This window comes from Mus musculus, chromosome 14 (genome assembly GCF_000001635.26).
Source record: "Mus musculus strain C57BL/6J chromosome 14, GRCm38.p6 C57BL/6J".
Lineage (NCBI taxonomy): Eukaryota > Metazoa > Chordata > Mammalia > Rodentia > Muridae > Mus > Mus musculus.
The window spans coordinates 119,136,736-119,154,944 of record NC_000080.6 but is presented as its reverse complement, the minus strand read 5'-3'; the positions used below and the strand labels follow the sequence as shown (position 1 = coordinate 119,154,944).

At 42.2% G+C, this 18,209-nt stretch overlaps 1 protein-coding gene across 3 annotated transcripts in view; it reads right to left on the bottom strand.

Moving 5' to 3' along the window:
- The window catches only part of Hs6st3 (heparan sulfate 6-O-sulfotransferase 3), a 732,300-nt gene extending 714,871 nt beyond the window's left edge, over positions 1-17,429 (bottom strand). For 2 of the 3 annotated variants that reach the window (XM_011245113.3, XM_006519238.4), the window contains exon 1: positions 15,827-17,429. In XM_011245113.3, coding sequence (XP_011243415.1) covers positions 15,827-16,530 — 704 coding nt within the window. In that variant the 5' untranslated portion in view covers positions 16,531-17,429. The remainder of the gene's footprint in view (positions 1-15,826) is intronic. The other variant, NM_015820.3, reaches the window with a different exon arrangement.
- Positions 17,430-18,209: the final 780 nt, after the last annotated feature.

The window sequence follows — 18,209 nt, the reverse complement described above, 5'->3', positions numbered from 1 at the left end:
AACTCTCTTTGAATTTCCAAAGGATCTCAGACTGTTGCAATTCTGAGTGATTCTGTTGGTAACTGTCAAAATATGATTTAATAACTCTCTGTCCAGGACAGTAGTGTAGATAATCAGGGAAGGATCCTCCAATCCCTTCAAACTCACAACACACACACACACAACCCAGGTGGGGTGTGGAGAGAAGAGAAAGAGAATTAAAGAAGAGAGAAGATGAGAGGGAAGGGGAGAAGAAAAGAGAGGAGTGGAGGAGAAAGGAGAGGAAGAGAGAGGAGGTGAGAGAAGAGGAGGGGAGGAAAGGGAAGGGGAGGGGAGGGGAGGGGAGGGGAGGGGAGGGGAGGGGAGAGACAAGAAGTTAATTCCAGTATAGAATAGTAAACATCAAATGTTGGGAAAAGTTGATCAGTATATATTGTATGCACAATTTTAAATACTGCGGTGAGCTTCATTAATGTGTAAAACTGTTAAATTGAAGGAAGGAATGAGAGAGGAAAAAGAATGAAAAATGATGGAACGGGTGTGAGTTCAGGCAAATGCTGGTGCCATAGCTCAGTGGTAGAGTGCCATGCCAAGCACTGGAAAGGTGATGGACTCTATCCCCAGCACCAGAAAAGGAAAGAAAAGGCATTCAAACCTGGAGCACAACAACCCAGAGAACTGTAAAGCAGTTCTAATTGACAATGTGCACAAATACACACCCTAAATATAACAGTGGTCACCCACACATTTCCTGTAGGAAAATGTTTCAAAGTATCCAGCCGTTCAGGCCACTCACTAGTAAGTTAACTAGTTCCAAGTATCGTTAGTCATTGATGACTTGCTCGTGAAAGTGCAGCGACAGCACTACCACAGACCTAACACAATGAATATCTTAGTAGAACGAAATTAACAAATGAATTGTTACAGATCAATAGGTGTTGAAGAGAAAATTACAACGATAGTAAAGCTTAAATAATTTATACACAGCATTGATTTTTTCATTATATTAATTATTCTTTATAGCACACATAAGGAACTTGGGGAATAAAACCTTCAAAGCAAAGAGATTTATCTGCAGTGATGTTTAGGTTTCAACCTAAATGTAAAAGGCAAACAGTGTACCTTGATAGTCACACACATTTCATGTTAATAAACTCAATACTTCCAATGCACCTACATTCCTCCACGTTGTTAAAAGTTCTCCTACACAGATGTCTTTTAGGGATATCACTGGAATAGCAATAGAGAAATCTTAGAAAAAAAAATTGGGAATAGAAGTCTGACTTGGAACATTTCCGTCATCTTGGCGCTGGAGCCAAAGGCAGGAGGATAGTGAGCTGAAGGGCCACCCTAGGGAGATCTTGTCTCAAGCAAACATACAAAAATTACAAATAGGATACCTATGGATCCACCTCTGGCTGTATATGGACAGCTTAATAAGAGGCTCTTTGAGGAAGAAAGAGTCCCTGGCACCTTGCTTAGAATTTTTTAAGTAGCTAGACTTAAATACAGTTCAACAAGTACTTAGAACAAGGTACCTAAAACTGATAGGTTGTATAGCCAGCAGAAGTCACTTCCTAAGGCAATCTTATGATAGTAAACAAGGGCCTGAAAGCAACCTTACTTCCAGGCTGCTCAGACTCAGGCTGAATCATACTGCAGCGAGGGAAGGAGCCTGAGGGGACGCTGTGTACAGAGAGGCAGGGAAAGCTACTCTGTTCTCCATTGATGACTCAAAATCCTTCCTGTGGATGGGAGAACAACACACTCACATGGATCCCAACAGGATAATGTGTATGGGCATTTAATTGGATATTATTTTTACTCTCTATAAATAGTAACAGTTTGTTCATGGCATTTGACTCTCAGAAGTAAAGTAATAACTATATGGTTCCTGTGCCTACAAATTTTATTTAAAAATCTTCCAGAGTTTGATGCTAGAATGTTTTTAATTTGTTTTTAATTATATACAAAGTAGCAGATTTCCTTATAGCATTTTCTTACTTTTTAGCTTTAGTTGATTACACACACACACACACACACACACACACACACACACCTCCCCAGCTGCCCCTACATTACTCTGCCAGCAAGAGTGTGCCCATTTTCACTTTCATATCATGTGACTCTCCTCAGCTCTCTTCATTAAAGCATATTTTCTCCCATGCCATGGGTCACTACCTTGTGTTTTGGCCTTTATCCACAGCTACTCTCACTCAAATACAAAAATTGTATAATAGTTTGCATAGAAAGATTCTGGAATGTGTACTTTAATGAATAACTTGCCTCCTGCAAATACATGCAACTATATTTCAGAAGCCTTTCAAAATTAAAGTAAATAAATTCAGATAATTTCAGATGACATTTCTATTTCTCCCTCTCTCCTCCTACTCTTCTCCCCCTCCTCTCCTTCTCTCTCCCCACGCTTCAAAGAAAGAATGCTCATAAATGTTACTCTGAAGACTCTTAACACAGATGAGAGACAGCGCAAGCAACAGTGAGCACCCAATCCCATAAATGTGATTCTGCAGACTACAGCCACTTTTGCACACTGCTTGTCATGCTTTAACTAATATTGCCCTATAACTCTAAATATATAAAATGTTGCACACAGATGTAATATAAAAATTACCTACTATGCATCCTAATACAGATCTAACAGCTCAAATCTGTCACTATTAACCAGCTGGTTCAGGTGTATGCTAGTGACACGAATCCAAATTAGCATGATATTTATTTATTTATTTATTTATTCATTCATTCATTCATTCATTCTAGCAGATGTTTCTGCAATGACTTTTCTTTTGTAAAGGACCCTTTTCCACTCTCGCTATCCTTTAAGGTCATACTGTGCTCTGTGTAGAGGACATGCATGCGATACAATTCTTCATCTCATTCATTGACAAAGACTGGGGCATCTGTAAAACAATGAGGAAACCTCAAACAATTTGAAGACACTGTGTAAGTCACTCTTCAAGTTTGGTCCTTCCACCCCTGAAACTCCGGGTTCATTTCCATCCTTCTCTGTCTCAAGGGTGTCCTTGCAACAGATCCACTAACTACCTCCTGGGCCTGTTAGTTTCCAAGTAGAGTAACTCAGTGCAAGGCAATGAGACAAGATAGGCAGTCAAGAGGAAAAACTGGTCAGACCTATCCTCCCAACTGTATCTCTCTCTCTCTCTGCCTCCCTCAGATCCACAATTCCAGCAGAAGGAGACTTCCACAAAAGCTCTTGTCCATGTACCTCCTCTTGGATTTCTCCTACTGAGACAGTAGATACTGTTAGCTACCATCATACAACAGACATTAAAAACATCAGTCTTCCCCATTGCTACTTCATATCTAGTTGGTATCCGTTTGGACTAACAATCTTTCTTTGTTAATAATTAAAAAGGATTTGAAGGTCCAATGTCTTTCCCTTTAAATTGCCATCTGGTGCCAGACCCTTACTAATAAAGCCAGCAATGCTGAGAAATTGCAACATGTTGCAAAAGAGAAGGAAGTTGTTAATAAGTACATAGCAGAAACATGTAAATCTGTAGCCTGTTGGATAGCTTGTAGCCTCTTATAAATACACAAAGGAGACAGAGCCGTGCACACAAGACAAAGTTTTGTCTCCTCCACTAAATGTCGCCTCCCTTCTGCCTCCATTTTCTTTGGTTCATCATCTTGGTTACTTTGGTCTTTCTCCTCCTCTGTCACCATTTACAGGCCACACCATCACTCTGCTCTTTTCTCCTTCCCATATGACCTTGATATTTACTGAGAAATGGGTGCCTTCTCCTCAGTGTGCCATCCACCCACTAAGTTCTAACTCTTAAAAATCATGTTTGCATTTCTTTACGTGTCTGGTATTGCTTTAGACATAAACCATAAAAATCCTACAGGTTTCTAATTGTGATCCATCAAATAGGCTTGTAATTACATACCCAGAATCTTGAATTCTTTGGAATAATACTCTGTAAATTTAATGAATAAATACCAAGGAAATCAAGGTGATTGACATTCTTGTGTTCGTAAGAAATTAGAATGCTCAGCCCAACATAAATCCATAGTGTTAGATCAAAGGTTCTTAAAACAAATGACAGTACTTACCAATAAAAGCATGGTTAGATATTAATAATAGCAATGAACTAAAAATATTTATGTGCCCACAGGCAACTAATTCAATTTCACTGCAGGACTTTTTTCATGTATGAATTTAATTGTGTATGTTTAAACATTTTATTGCTATTTCATTAATTTCCCATTAGAAAAAAGGGCAACATGCTTTGGGGGAAACCCTTCACTTTTCCATTTAACTAAGTGCCCACTGAGTACCCACAGTACCCTACAAGTCAACATTTACTTTTATCTTCTATGGCCATTTCTTTTGAAGTTAACCTATCAGTTAACTTCTATTCTATTTAGATAAAGAATCCAGGCTCCAAAAGGATACTATAGGTTTAGCTTTCATTTTATGTTTACACAATATAGGATATCTTGGTATGACTTCCTAACTCTGTTCCTAACTCTGTTCTAAGGGTTAATAGCATGGGTTATTAATGCTCAGATAATAATGCAAGATAGTACACTCTTACTACTCCCAATTTTCCAGAACAGAGAGGGAATGCAGAGCAGGTGATTGATAACACAAGGTCACATAACAAGAGGCTGAACTACATTAAAATTCCTGGCATTTGCCTTTGGAATCCACACGCTCAACCTTTAGGTATATAAATGAATAAGACAGCAGCACTGTTCTCAGCCACTATAAGTTTCTCATTCCACTCCTCCAGTTTATCTTGAGGTCATTTTCCTAATTCATTATCCCTTCCATTGATCCAACAACATCACATTCTCCAACCAGACCAAGTCAGTTCAGGCTCTACTATCTGGTTTGGCCAGCACTGATTATAATACTAAATATGTATAAGATTATATAATCCTCTGTCCTCCACCCATCCTGATTTTTTTTCTAAACTAAAAATATATAATGAAATAACAATAACCTTTCCAAAATTTAGTGTATTTGTGTGTTCCCAGATGAATCACTGATGTCTCTCTTACATTATAAGAGGAGAATATTCCAGCTATAGTCCAGTAAGCCTTATCTTTCTTTCCTTCCTGTAGAGAGAATATTTTGTGTATTGTATGGATGTATAACCTGTTAATTAAAAAGCCTATGGCCTTTAGCTTAGGCAGGAAATAGAAGTGGGACATCTGGGAGAGAGAAAGGATTCTGGGATAAAGCCAGGAAGAATATGATGGGAAGATGTAAGGAGACAGATGCATGGTACCTGAGCACAGTTATGTGGCAAAAAAAAAAATGTGGGTTACAATAAACAGGATATTTTACATTATATCTAGTCAGAGAAGAGCTTAGTTATATGACCAAGGTATTTCTAAATATATTTGAGTCTGAGTCTTATTTCTGTGAGCGGGGGGCTGGGAGGAAGAACTGGGGCTAACTTCTATAAAATGGCGCCCAATGTGGGACACAAACTCACAATTCTGAGATTAAGCATCTCATATTCTACTGACTGAGCTTGACAGGCAAGAGGTCTAGCCTAGTAAAATGATGATGATGACGACGATGATGATGATGATGATGATGATGATGATGATGATGTTGACGACAACAACAAATAAACAAATAAATGTAAGAACAAAAAACAGACCAAAGCCAAAGTTTCCCAGAAGAACACAGATAAATGGCTGAGATTTCTTAGCCAAGGAGCAAGAACCTGCAGAGAGATAGTACAGAGAGGCTTTTTAAAGAAGCCCCTATACTAAACCTAAAAAACAAAACATAGAAGTTGGGGCTTCTCCCATGGGCAAAGCACAGTGGTGGCCAGCCAAGGGGCAGGAAGCAACTCTGGGTTACATACAGGCTGAATGCAGCTGGTGCAGCAGCTAATGGCAAAACCCACGGAAATTTTCCAGAGACCACAGCTGTGGGATAAACCACTTCAGGTTCAGCTTGACATGTCAGGTAGGCCCAATCCTGTCCTATTGGAAATAATGCTCTGAGCTCATGGCTTTCAAAAACTCAGCTCTAGTTTGGCTGCTTCAGCCAGAATTGGATAGAAGGCCAAAATGTTTTTTTTTTTTTCCTGTAAATAAAGGGATGGGGACATGGCCAGGCTCAAAACAGCATCTGAGCTAAATAACAGCAGACACAAAAAACAGAGGCAGGCAGATCTCTGTGGACTCTAGACCACAATAAAGTCAGGGTGGGACCCTCTGCTGATATATATGGCCACTTGCAAATGAAAGTGTAAAATTCAAATTGTCACATTTTTTTCTTCAAAAATACTATGTAGGTTTTGGTTTAATAATAAATACAAATATCCTTAATAATTAAAAAATAAATAAACATAAATCTTGGAGTTATTTTAAGAGAAAGGGAAATGTAGGAATATTTATTCACATATATATTAGTATCCAAAGAAGATAGAAAGAAATGGGAATTGATACAAATGTTTTCAAGAATACATAGGTAATAATTAAATAAATCCAGACCTTTGATCTCAATACTTAGGAGACAAAGGAAGTGACAGATAGGTTCCTTGTGAGTTTGAGACCAGCCTAATCTATAGGGCAAATCCAGTTTAGCCCAAGCTATAAGAGAAACCCTGTCTCAATTAATAATAATAATAATAATAATAATAATAATAATAATAGATTTAATTGTTCTATTTGTTTTAAATTATGAAAATGAAGATGGCTATAAGTTCTATGGTTGAGATGGTATTACAAATCCTCTATGAAAGAGATCAAAATAAAGCAGACCTAGATTGAAAAGAGGCTGCTTAATTGGATTAATCTATACTTTTAATGACTTCAGACTGCCAAACAAAAGACATGCTATGTTGGGTGAGAGGCTCTAGTTGTGTGTTTATAGGGGGGAAAAAGAAGCTTTGGACTCCTTCCAAACTAGTAAGGATCAGATTTGATAGAGGGAGACCCCCTGAAGATCTTGACTTCAGACAGGAAGAAAGAAATCAAGAAGACCAATCAGGATAGGTAACATGATTGGCTGATGCCTCTACATGGGAACAGTCCTAACCTGTCTGGGACATAAAAATGTCTCTAACCAGAATGTCAGCTATACACAGCCCATTGATCTTGTTGGCTACAGAGTATTCAAGACTCATTATGCCATCCTCTCATGAATGGAGAATGATTTTGCAGAATATATAACCAAACTAACTTCTATATAAAAACAGTTGTCTTTCACTTGCTCGAACAAAGAGCAAGAAATCATTCTTAACTGATCGGTGCACCCTGCATGTTCCATACAAATATCTTTTTAGCACTATGTATTGCTCATAAGGTTTGTATATTGAGGAACAGAAGATCAGGAGGGCAGCCCTGACAAGTCACCCTCTAGGATGCTGAGATGCTGAGACCTGCTGTTCCAGCTCCCTGATCAATCCCACCTCAAACCGATGCTGTTTCTATGGACTTGATTCTAGAACAGCTTCAGAAAGGGCTGCTAATCCCAGATGACCTCTTCACCAGGCCTTCCAGACTGTTCCAGTTGAGACTTCTATTAAGCCCTGAACTTTCTCACTACATAAAGACTGAACAGCAAGTGCTACTGAACAGCTTTCTTAAGACTAACCGTTTTTCTAATTTTCTTGGGCCCCAAATAGAAATTCTTCACCCAAATTCAATAGGATGCAATTGTAAGAAGACCATTGTGCTAGTTCCTTAAGTTGGGGTGGATAGTTTTGGTCATTTTATGAATTATATATATGTTGTCATTTTAGGGGATGACCTACAAATAATTATGGTCTTGGACAGGTAGCAAACTAAATAGGAGCTAGATTCAAGGATTTCTTTTCTCTTTCCTTTCCTCTTTTTGTCTTTCTCCCTCAAGTAAAGGAGAGGAGTTGAGAAGAAAAAGGGGGGATATGAAAATATTACAATATATTAGGCAAATAGGGGTATATTATTGAGTATACTCCTAGACAAACAAACAAAAAAAACAGTTTATACCCATAGTCTTACATTGGTAGATCTTTATATTTTGATGCAGAATTGAGGTTATATGTTGTTACATTGGTACTGAATTGTGTATATTGATACAGGTTTAAGGTTTTCATTGAGATATAAATCTTTATTTTTGATATAAAATTTAAGGTTTTGTTACAACATACTGTATATTATGTTTCAACTCCTAAATAGACCCTGTGTCTATGCAACTCATTTAAAAAATACAAGTTATGAACTATTACAGATAGGTAAAAAATACAAATTAATAATCAGGTAGTCATTCACATGGATATATTAAATACTAATTTAGTTAATTACAACAAAATGTTTTCAAGGTTAAGAATAAACAATGTTTGACAATTCAGACACACTGTAAATAAACAGTCTTCAAAGTCTCAGAGATCCATAGAAAATGGCATTTTAAATCATTTCATTATTAAAAGATCCTTTGACTATGATACAGGTCTGCTCCTGAGAGTACCGCCATTCCACTTGAAAGATGATGATGAGCATCAATAACCTCCATATGGAGTTGCTCCACTTATGGCAAGCTAGCCAGTGGACAAAGAAAATAGTCATGCTTTAATTACAGACAGGACAAACAGGTGCACAAAAGTCAATTGCCAAGCTCTGCCAACACAGGGTAAGCAAGTCCTTCATAATTCCGCCTTCACATAAGTCTGTCAGATATCCTGGACCAGAAGGCTGGCAATGGATGCTCTAGTGTTATAAAGAATATTGGGGACTGTCCAAGCAATCAGCTGTCTCTGTCATTTCTTAAATTTTGGAAGCTGTGTTCTTGTGCTTCCTTCATATTCAGATAATATTTACTCCTCAGATCTCTAATGGGGTTGAAGACTAAATATTTATGGTCTAACAATTAAGCTTAGTTGTTTAGGACATAAGAACATGTTCTAGGTCTAAGAAGATGTTTTTTAGATGGTAATGCAAATTAAGATAGAAATTGTGTTAGGTTACAAGACTTTAAATAGGATATATAATAGAAATTTTTCCTCAATTGCCAAATACTATGGACTGGACATTGCAAATGTACACCATACCTTATAATTTTCATAATAGTTATAATTGTATTCAACCTATATTTGAAAGAAAAGAACTGTTTATTGGACTTAAAGGAGAAATTGTAGAAAGAATGTCTTGTGTGTTGCATGGATGCAACCTCTCAATTAAAAAGCCTGTGGCCTGTGGCTTAGGCAGGAAATAGAGGTGGGACATCCAGGAAAGATCAAGGAGTCTGGGAGAGAGCTGGGCAGGACGTTAGATGGGAAGATGTGAAGTGACAAAGGCAGGGCTCCTGAGTGCAGGTAACCAGCCATGTGATGTAGGCTAAAGTAAATAGGATATTTTAAGTTATGTCTAGTCAGAGAAGAGCCTAGCCATATGGCCAAGGTATTTCTAAATATATTTTGAGTCTGAGTCTTATTTCTGGGAGCATGGGGCTGACAGGAAGAACCGGGGCTAACTTTACACTTTCCCTTTTTTCTTTGGATTATCAGGAGATGTAGCATCTTGCTAATTGTGGATCTCAACTGCTAACAAGTAGAATTTACACCCAAAATAACAGTCATGAAGCTAAGTGTCCGATAATTTTCTAAAGGACCACAGTCTTGTCAATTACACCATAATTTTTAAAGGCAATCTAAAAACAGGCATTTACTGAGCCTCTTCCATGGTTTAATCTCTGTGCTGAGCACTTCACGTGTGTTTTACAAAGCAACTATATATGCCACAGGAAGATTACAAACAAACAACATGCTCTAAGCTAACAACATTTGAGTACATTTCCCAACATATTGTTAAATGCCCAGTTGTAACTGATATAAAGTACCATGAGCCAATTAAAGTCACCAGAGAATTTATCCATGAAATGCAACATATAGCAAATTCAAGTACAAGGTAAAAGACCATATATATATATATATATATATATATATATATATATATATATATATATACACATATATACATATGCATATATGTGTGTGCGTGTGAGATATATATATATATATATATATATATATATATATATATATACATACATATATATATATATGTATATGCGTTTCCTGTTTAATTGCTTAAATAATACCCAATAAACTATTTTATAACTCTTAAAGTCACATTAGGTTTTGACAGTCTCAAATTATTTAATTCATTATCAAGCACATATAGCTTTCAAATGCTGTACTTTCTGGTTGTCCCTAGTCAAAGTGAGATGATAATAATTAGCTTTGTAGTATCATATAAGAGTCTAAGATTAAGCAAAACCACATTGTTGGCTAAATTTACCTGTCTTCTAATTATCTCTCAAACACTTCTGTTTCTCTGAAGCTGAGGCTATCAAAAACCCCACAGTAACCAGCAAGAGAGGGCAAGGAATACATCATATGTTAGAATTAACTACTTGCAGTTTACATCCTCCCCACTCAAAAGACCAAAGGTGTTTAACCTCTTCCTGACTTGTAGCAAATATTGGTGATTCTAGGCAGAGAACTCTAAGGGAACTTGTCATGAACAAGTTATGTGGATGTGGTATGCAGACAGGACAAAACCTTATCTATTCAGTTTTACGCTACACGCAAACCTTGTGGTAACAAAATTAACCTTCTTGGCAGTTCAACCTTTTTAATTAGAAGAGACAGCAAACTGACTGTGCTTTCTACAGCAGTGCAGGCTGTAATAATCCAGACTCTTTGAATCAGAGCACTGCAGAGGAAGTATATTTTAGCGTGCTGTCTAAAGGCAAAACAGGACGAGGTTTCAAAGCAGTTCTGTCTGTTTGTCCCTTTGTTTGTTTTAGAATGAGTTGCGATATGTTTTCCCATCTTCTCATTTTGTATTTATTAAGAAAACAATGTCATTAGTGAGCCTCACTGTTTTTGATCTCTGAATGTGTAAAACGGTCTCCTCCTTCCAATTGTACTTTACCGACGTTCCCTAGTAGAAATGTTTACGAACGCTGGAGTGCTGAGTGGATCATTTATAAGCTCACTTGTTCTTTTCAGTTCATAATATAGAGAAGGGGAGAAGACACCTTAAATGCAGCTTAGATTTGAACCAAGGCCTCTTAAAGTAAAAGGCTGTTTTTTCCCCCCAGGAAGGAATTTCATCGCAGTTAACCCGAAGCTGCTGAAGTGCCCTCTGCTGAGGACAAGACCACTTCACAGAGGTCATGCTCACTGAAGACAGCTACCCATTTCATAAAATTCTTTCTCAAGTTAAAATCCCACCAAGACTCATCCCGGCTCTACATGTGGGGTTAATACAAAATGCATCTCCCTCACCCTCCTAGCCTTCTTCTTTGGAGTACTGAAGGCAGTTCTAATGGTTCTCCTCAAGTTTCCCATCTTCACCGTAAATATTAACCAGTGCCTTCAGCTGCCTTGAATGTGGCTTTCAGGAGCTGTCAGTCAAGATGAATTGCCATTTGCTTGGAAGCTTTACTTCAATTGAATGCAAAGAAGATGCCTGAAGGCTCCTTTCTTTCTCTTTTACTAGAGCTTGTGCTTGAACACCATTGAAGAGCCTGTGGTCTACCTACAGCATCCTATTCTCTGATCTCACACACTCATCCAGGTACTCACACACACACACACACACACACAAACACACACACACACACACCACATATCATGGAAGTGGTTCTGTGGTACAAAGTGAGTCATAAAACCTTATCATCCTGTCCACAGTGATTAGCTGAAAAAGTGAAATTAAGCAGAGGTAATTTCTCCGGGTTTACAAATTGGAGCCCAGCAATGGCCTGCTTACCTCTTTCCCTGAGGAACATTTAGACATGAAAACCATCTTCCTGACTCATGTATTGAGGCGCTTCCCTAGAACATGCACAGGATGTGGGGAGAAAGATCCCATGTTTCAAGTCATTGCTAAAACCATCTCCACACTTTCCTGTTCTGTTGTATACTTTCATCCGTCAGCAACTCTCCTTGAATTGAAATAGGCTTATATCACTTGCAGCCCAGAATACTATCTAGTACCAAATCTACAGGACATCAGCCATCCTAGTAGGATCAATAGAGCATGAGTAATAAAAGAACGATCCCTTCCTCATCCTACAGAAGGATATGGGAGAGCATCTTCTAGAATCTTATAAGAAAGAAGATAATGATACCCACTTCCAGGGTTAAAGCTACCTTTCCTAACAGGCAGGCTCACACAATGCTGCTCAAAACTCCACTCCCAGACTATCAGAGCTCCTGACATATAAGTAGGTTTAAGTCAGTCTTCTCAATGGCAAAATGGAGAAGTTAGAATAGTCAAAGCGCTGGATACAAAGTCAAAATGAAGACGTGAATCCCCGTAGGACACTGCAGGAACACCATCTCACCTTCTCAGTGTTAGAATGCTCATCAAAACTGGGGAGTGCGTTATCTCTGCGGTGGTGTTTGTTTGTTTGTTTGTTTGTTTTGGTCATAAGATGCTATGATTCCATCCACACTCAACAGTGGTAAAGAGGATCCTCCCTAAAAGACTGAGTCAGGCAGATAAATGGGAGGAAACGCAGTAAAAAGGAGAACAGACTGGGGAGAGCGCTCTCTGGGGCTTGAGTTCAGGACCCTAGCCCCTGTATGAAGTCAGACACCACAGATGTAATTCCAGCATTGGTGAGATGGGAGGCACAGACAGAAGAATCTTTAAAAGCTCACAGGTCAGTTAGCCTGGCATAGGATCTGCTAACAAGGTAGAGGCAAAGAAATGATACATTAGCCTGACCTCTAACCTGCACAAGCACCCTATGGCAAGCACGTGCCCAACCCCCTCCACCAACACTATGCCCACACACACACACACACACACACACACACACACACACACACACATATACACACACACGGGATTTTAAAAAACGCACAAGACAATGAGAAAGGATAACCCACTGAGGAAATAATAAAGGGGAAAACATCACATGCAAAAGAAGAAATCCTTAGTAAAATGATTTTAAAGAAAGAGAAGCCATCTTCCCATTGGTTTCCTATCCAGTCCCAACCATTGTCTGTGTCACATTCACCTTTGAGCCACCCCAGGATCTTGCCCCTTCCTGGGCCTATGAAATCCATATGATGTGTCCTTTAGTTCCCCATGTTCCCTCGGAGTCTGCTCTCCCTTTCTGGCTCTAGTCCAAGCACCCCTCCCTCTGCTGTCACTACCCAATTACCATATACACAGGTATTAAAAATTAAGTACTATATACCAGCATATTGTGCTATAAATACATACTATGTTATGCATACTATAGATTAGTTATTTAGTTGTCATAACAGCTATATGGGACATTCTAAGTGTTACTTCTGTTACAAAGTAGGAGAGAATGTGCAACTCAGACTCAGGAAGAGTGTAACTTACTCCTAGTACGGAGAACACTCGAGATCCACTTTCTTCCAACTCCAGAGTCTTACATTTACCCATCCACAAGGGCATTGATCCTTAAGAGACAGGGGGAGGAGCTGCCAAGAGGGGACCAGAAGCAGAGCGCCCAGGGAAATAAAACCAACAGGCGTTCCTCCGCAATTTTGCTTAGAGTCAGCCCTATTTGAAGTAGAACCTTGTTCCCATTATGTAGCAATAGATTATCTGCCATTTTGCATTGTGGAAATGTACCCTGCATTATCCAGGCTAATCTTGTTGACTGTAGAATGCTGTACACAGACATTACAATGACAGACAACTAATTCAATCTTCTCTGCTAGCGAGATGCTACTATTAATGTCTCTTCAATTCTTTCCCTATAGCTTTTGAAGCAGGGCACTTCACATATATCACAGCTATTCCTTCCTACAGTATGTGGAAGGAAAGTAATTGAGACTCGCTGGGGAAAAAAAGACAAGTTGGGAAGAAAGAAGGTTACACAACGTGACACAAAACACCACAAAATGGAAAGCAAAGCAAAGCAAGCCCATGAGTGATGATGACCTCGTGACTTGTGGAGCAAAACGAAATGGACGTTGATGAGCCATGGGTAAACTGAGAACAATAGTTGCTTTAGATAGAAACCACATGTTTAAATAGTCAAGGTGAGATTTTCCTGTGTCAGAGAGTGCAAAGAGAGTGCACAGCTCCTAGAGAAGAAGACTCAAAGCTTGTGGCCTACACCAGGCCTCAACAGCAGGACCCTCCCCACCCATCCAAAACCCAACTACTACACAATTCCCATCCTCCTTAATACGTGTAAATCTTCATTTACTCACTAAGACGTTGCTCTATTTGTTTTTGTTTTGTTTTTTTTTAATACTGACACTCATTGAAGGTCACCAGGGGTTTTGATGTGCTAATGAAAGATTCCAGTTTTATTTACTACAATGGACAAAATGAAACAGGCTCCCAAACTCTTTGGGATCAACCAGGAATGTCTAACATCTAAATCAAAGGCCACTCCATGGAGTGATGTAGAGCAGAGACAATCTCACCGAAGTCACGTGCAATGCCGTGGGGAGGTTGAATGCAATACTTAACTTAGAAGTTTTAAGCTAAAACACAATGGTGGGTTTTAAAACAGTGTACTCAGTGTACTATTAAAATATTTACAGGTGTAAACCCCTTCAAGCACACTAAGGGAGAAAGACTATCAGCTTCTTATTCTCACCAATTTCTATCAAACACAGACGGTAGTAGCTGGGAGATAAAGCATTTAAAAACCTGCCAGAGTAAAAGGCAAAAAGATTCCTATAATGAAAGTCTGCTCGTTCTCAGGGAAATGAAGTAGAATTAGATGCCGCAATCGTGACAAAATTCAGAACCTGGGCAGAATCTGGGCAGTAAATGAAGCTTTTCACTGATGTCCAATGCAGAAAGCTATCTGACATCAACATATTGAGCTGACTGTTTCAATTCCTATTCCCTTACACCAAATTGTTTGAAACCTTTGAGATAAAAACTTCAATAAAACTAGTGTTCTGATCTTTTAATATTTTATTCCCTTGAGCATGTCAGATTAATCTCCAGATGGCAATGGGCAGAATGAGCGACCAACCATGTTCTTAAGCCCATGATTCTCTGAAAGGACAATAATGTAAGCAGCTGCATTGGCAGCAGAGACTTCAAACTTTCTCAATCCTCAACAGCAGTACTGTTTTAACCGGCTAGCTTTCCTCTCGCTCATTAGATCTTTGTATCCACTCAACACATACCCAGGCACACAGTAGGCATTTAACAAATAATGTTTAAATAAACTGTTGGAATGGCTTAAGGGGGAAAGAGGCAGGCAGTCTTACGAAGAACAGCATGAGTCCAAATCCTGGCATTGCCCAGCAACAAGGACCATCTCCAGAATTAGGGTTATCACAGTGGAGCACGATTTTGCACGTGTAGATCTTCAAAGCGGCATCAAGAGGATTGTTCTCTAAGCTGGCAAGCAGCCATCCAAGAGCCACTTAGAAGGACATTATGCTCCAGCCTCACCATTCCTGAAAAACTATGTCTGCACTCCCGGATCCCCTATTCTTTGGATTTCCACCACATAATTTAAGTTCAAGACTCGACCTCTCTCCCTCGACACCCTGGTTATTCCATAGCTGTTCTTTAGTGTCTGCTCCAAATACCTCATCACACAATGCTAGGCACTGTGCAGAATGCACATCAGGATGGCCGTGGACATGGCTGAAGGTGACAGGGGGTGGCAAGAAACAGTGAAGCATGGGAAAGAAACCAACTCAAGACACCCCCCCCCCCCGGTGGGTATCCAGCGGTTTCTCACCCTTCACCCAAATTCGCTGCCCACCCTTTGGAAAGCCACTGCCAAACAGCTAAGGGAGCGCGACGCGGGACTGGCGGGGTCAGGACTTGGGGGAAGGGAGTGGGGTTCAGGAAACCAACAGACGCGGGACAGTACCTGGTGTGGCTGTGGTTGCGGGGACAATCCTTCTTCTCCATGATGGCCGGCACGCAGTTGGTGAGCTCGGTCCAGTCGGCATGCAGCCCGCAGCTCCAGCCGGTGGAGAAGCGGGAGAAGAGCCAGGTCTCCTTCTTGCCCGGCCGGTGGCAGGTGCACTTTTTCTGGCCAGCTTTGCAGCTGCATGGCTGCTCCAGACGAATGTTCTTCACCAGGTGCCGGCCGAACGTGGTGCCCCCGGTCTTCTGGATGTGCAGGAACACGATCACATCCCGCCCTTTGATGTTGAAGTCCACGAAGCGGGTCAGGTCCTTGAGGGTGAAGTTGAATCGAGGCACGAACCGGGGCAGGGAGCCGTTTTCGGGCGCCTCGGGGTCCGGCTCCTCCTCTTCTTCCTCCTCCTCCTCCTCCGGGTCCCCGGGATCCTCATCCTCATCCTCGGGAGCCGCGACCCCACGAGACCCCTCGGGCGGTCCCCGGGGTGGCGGTGGCAGCTGGGGCCGCCGCTCCCACTCATCAAGGGGTGCTTGTGCCCGTCGGGCAGGACTCGGGACAGCGGGCGGGCGGGCCTCCCCGGAGCGGAGCTGCTCCCCGAAGTTGGTGCATGAGCTGGTGCAGGAAGGGGACACGTACTGGTACATGATGACCACGAAGAGGAGAGTGAGCACCGGCGTCAGCAGCCACTTGTTGAACCTTTCATCCATGGTCCCGTTCTCAGGCCGGCAGGTGAGGTGGCTGCGGCGCCAGCGGCGCGATCGGGCGCCTGCTCGGAAGTTTCGGGGACTCCGGGGCGCGGCTCGGAGCCCGCCGCTCCTCCATGCCCCTGCCGCCGAAGAGAACGGCTGTCTGGCTGCCCCGCCGCACTCCGGGGTTGGCAGAGCCGGGGCCTACGAGCGGAGCCGAGAAGACGGGCGCCGGCGCCGGCGGCTGTGGCGTGGGGCTCCTCTCGATCCCTGGGGCGCCGGGCTCCAGCCGGCTCCTCTTGTACCTGGACGCGGCGCTCTCAGGCGACACGGAGCATCCCGCCGCCGGTCGGTAGACGCTCAGGCGCTGCGGTGCGGGGTTCGTGTCCCGGACCTTCCCGGGGCAGCTGCGGTGGCGAGCACAGGAGCTGCATGAGGCTCACCAGGGCGCGGGCCAAGGGCGAAGGCTCGGCCCGGTCCCGCAGCCCCAGCCCTCCGCGTGCACCGCGCCCGGCACCTTTGCCCACGGGTCCCTGGGCGCCGAGAGCCCGCCGCAAGTTTGCAAAGCCGCCCCTCGGCGGCGGCGAGCAAGACGCCTCTGCGGAGCCGCCTCCCGGGCAAATCGCACTACTGCTCCGGGTCCGCCCGCCCAGGCGCAGGCAACGCGCACACACTCGCTCACGCGGGCTGGCACCGCCACAACCCGCCAGCCGGTGTGACAGGAGCCCTGCTACCCGCAGCAAAAAAACCTGCCCTAGGTACGGAGCATGCGCCAAAGCCTTCCTCAGCCCCGGAGGAGTTTCCAGGGGAGGAGTCCACGGCTCCGCGGGGCTCGCGGGAGGCTGCTGGGGGTGGGAATCCCTTCAGCCTGGAGCCTAGGGAGATCTGGCAGAAAGGCTACCGCGGAGCGAGAACAGGCCCCATGGAGGGCGTTGCTAGCGATGATCTGATTCCTCTAAATTGCAACATTGGCAGCTTTCTCAGTGTGAGAGTGGACAGAAACCTGGTTGGTCTTGTTTGCAGGAATAAAACACCCCTATGGCAGAAAGTCTCACGCAGACTAAACAGGCGGTTGCTTGTCCTTCCTCAGCAGGGTACATAGGTTCCAGACTTCATTTACTGCCTCCCAACACGCTCAAACTGATGCTCCAGTTTGTTCCAAGCTTCCTCAACTATGAACTTAGTAGGTCCAACACTACAACTTTATTCAACCAGCAACCATTAAAAAGCCTGCTTTATAAAGAGATTTGTGTTTGATGCGAACTCCCTTTCCATGGCTCCAAGACGCAGCCCTGCAGGATATAAGTCCTAAAATCCATTCCATTAACACAAAGTGGGCTCTTCGATGTTCAAGACTCGCCCTTTTCCCACCCCAGTAAGAAGCAACATCAGCTGCCCTCACCTGTGTTCCACAGTGAAGACCTCCTTCGTTGTCCACCGAGGTTTTCATTAAAAAACTTCTTTCGAGTGTGTACATTTTGAATTTGCCCCAGGATCCAAACTTCTTTGCTTAAATACACTTTATGGTTTTTCAGATAATGCATTGATACACCGTTCAATTCACATCAGTCTGGAGTATTTGACCCACGATGTCTAGACCAGCTAGGGCTGATTTCCAAGATAAGAGTAGCCCTGTGTTGACATTTGGGGCAATGCAGTGTGAGTCCCTGACCCAGACTAAAGGTGGCCCCAATAGTTAC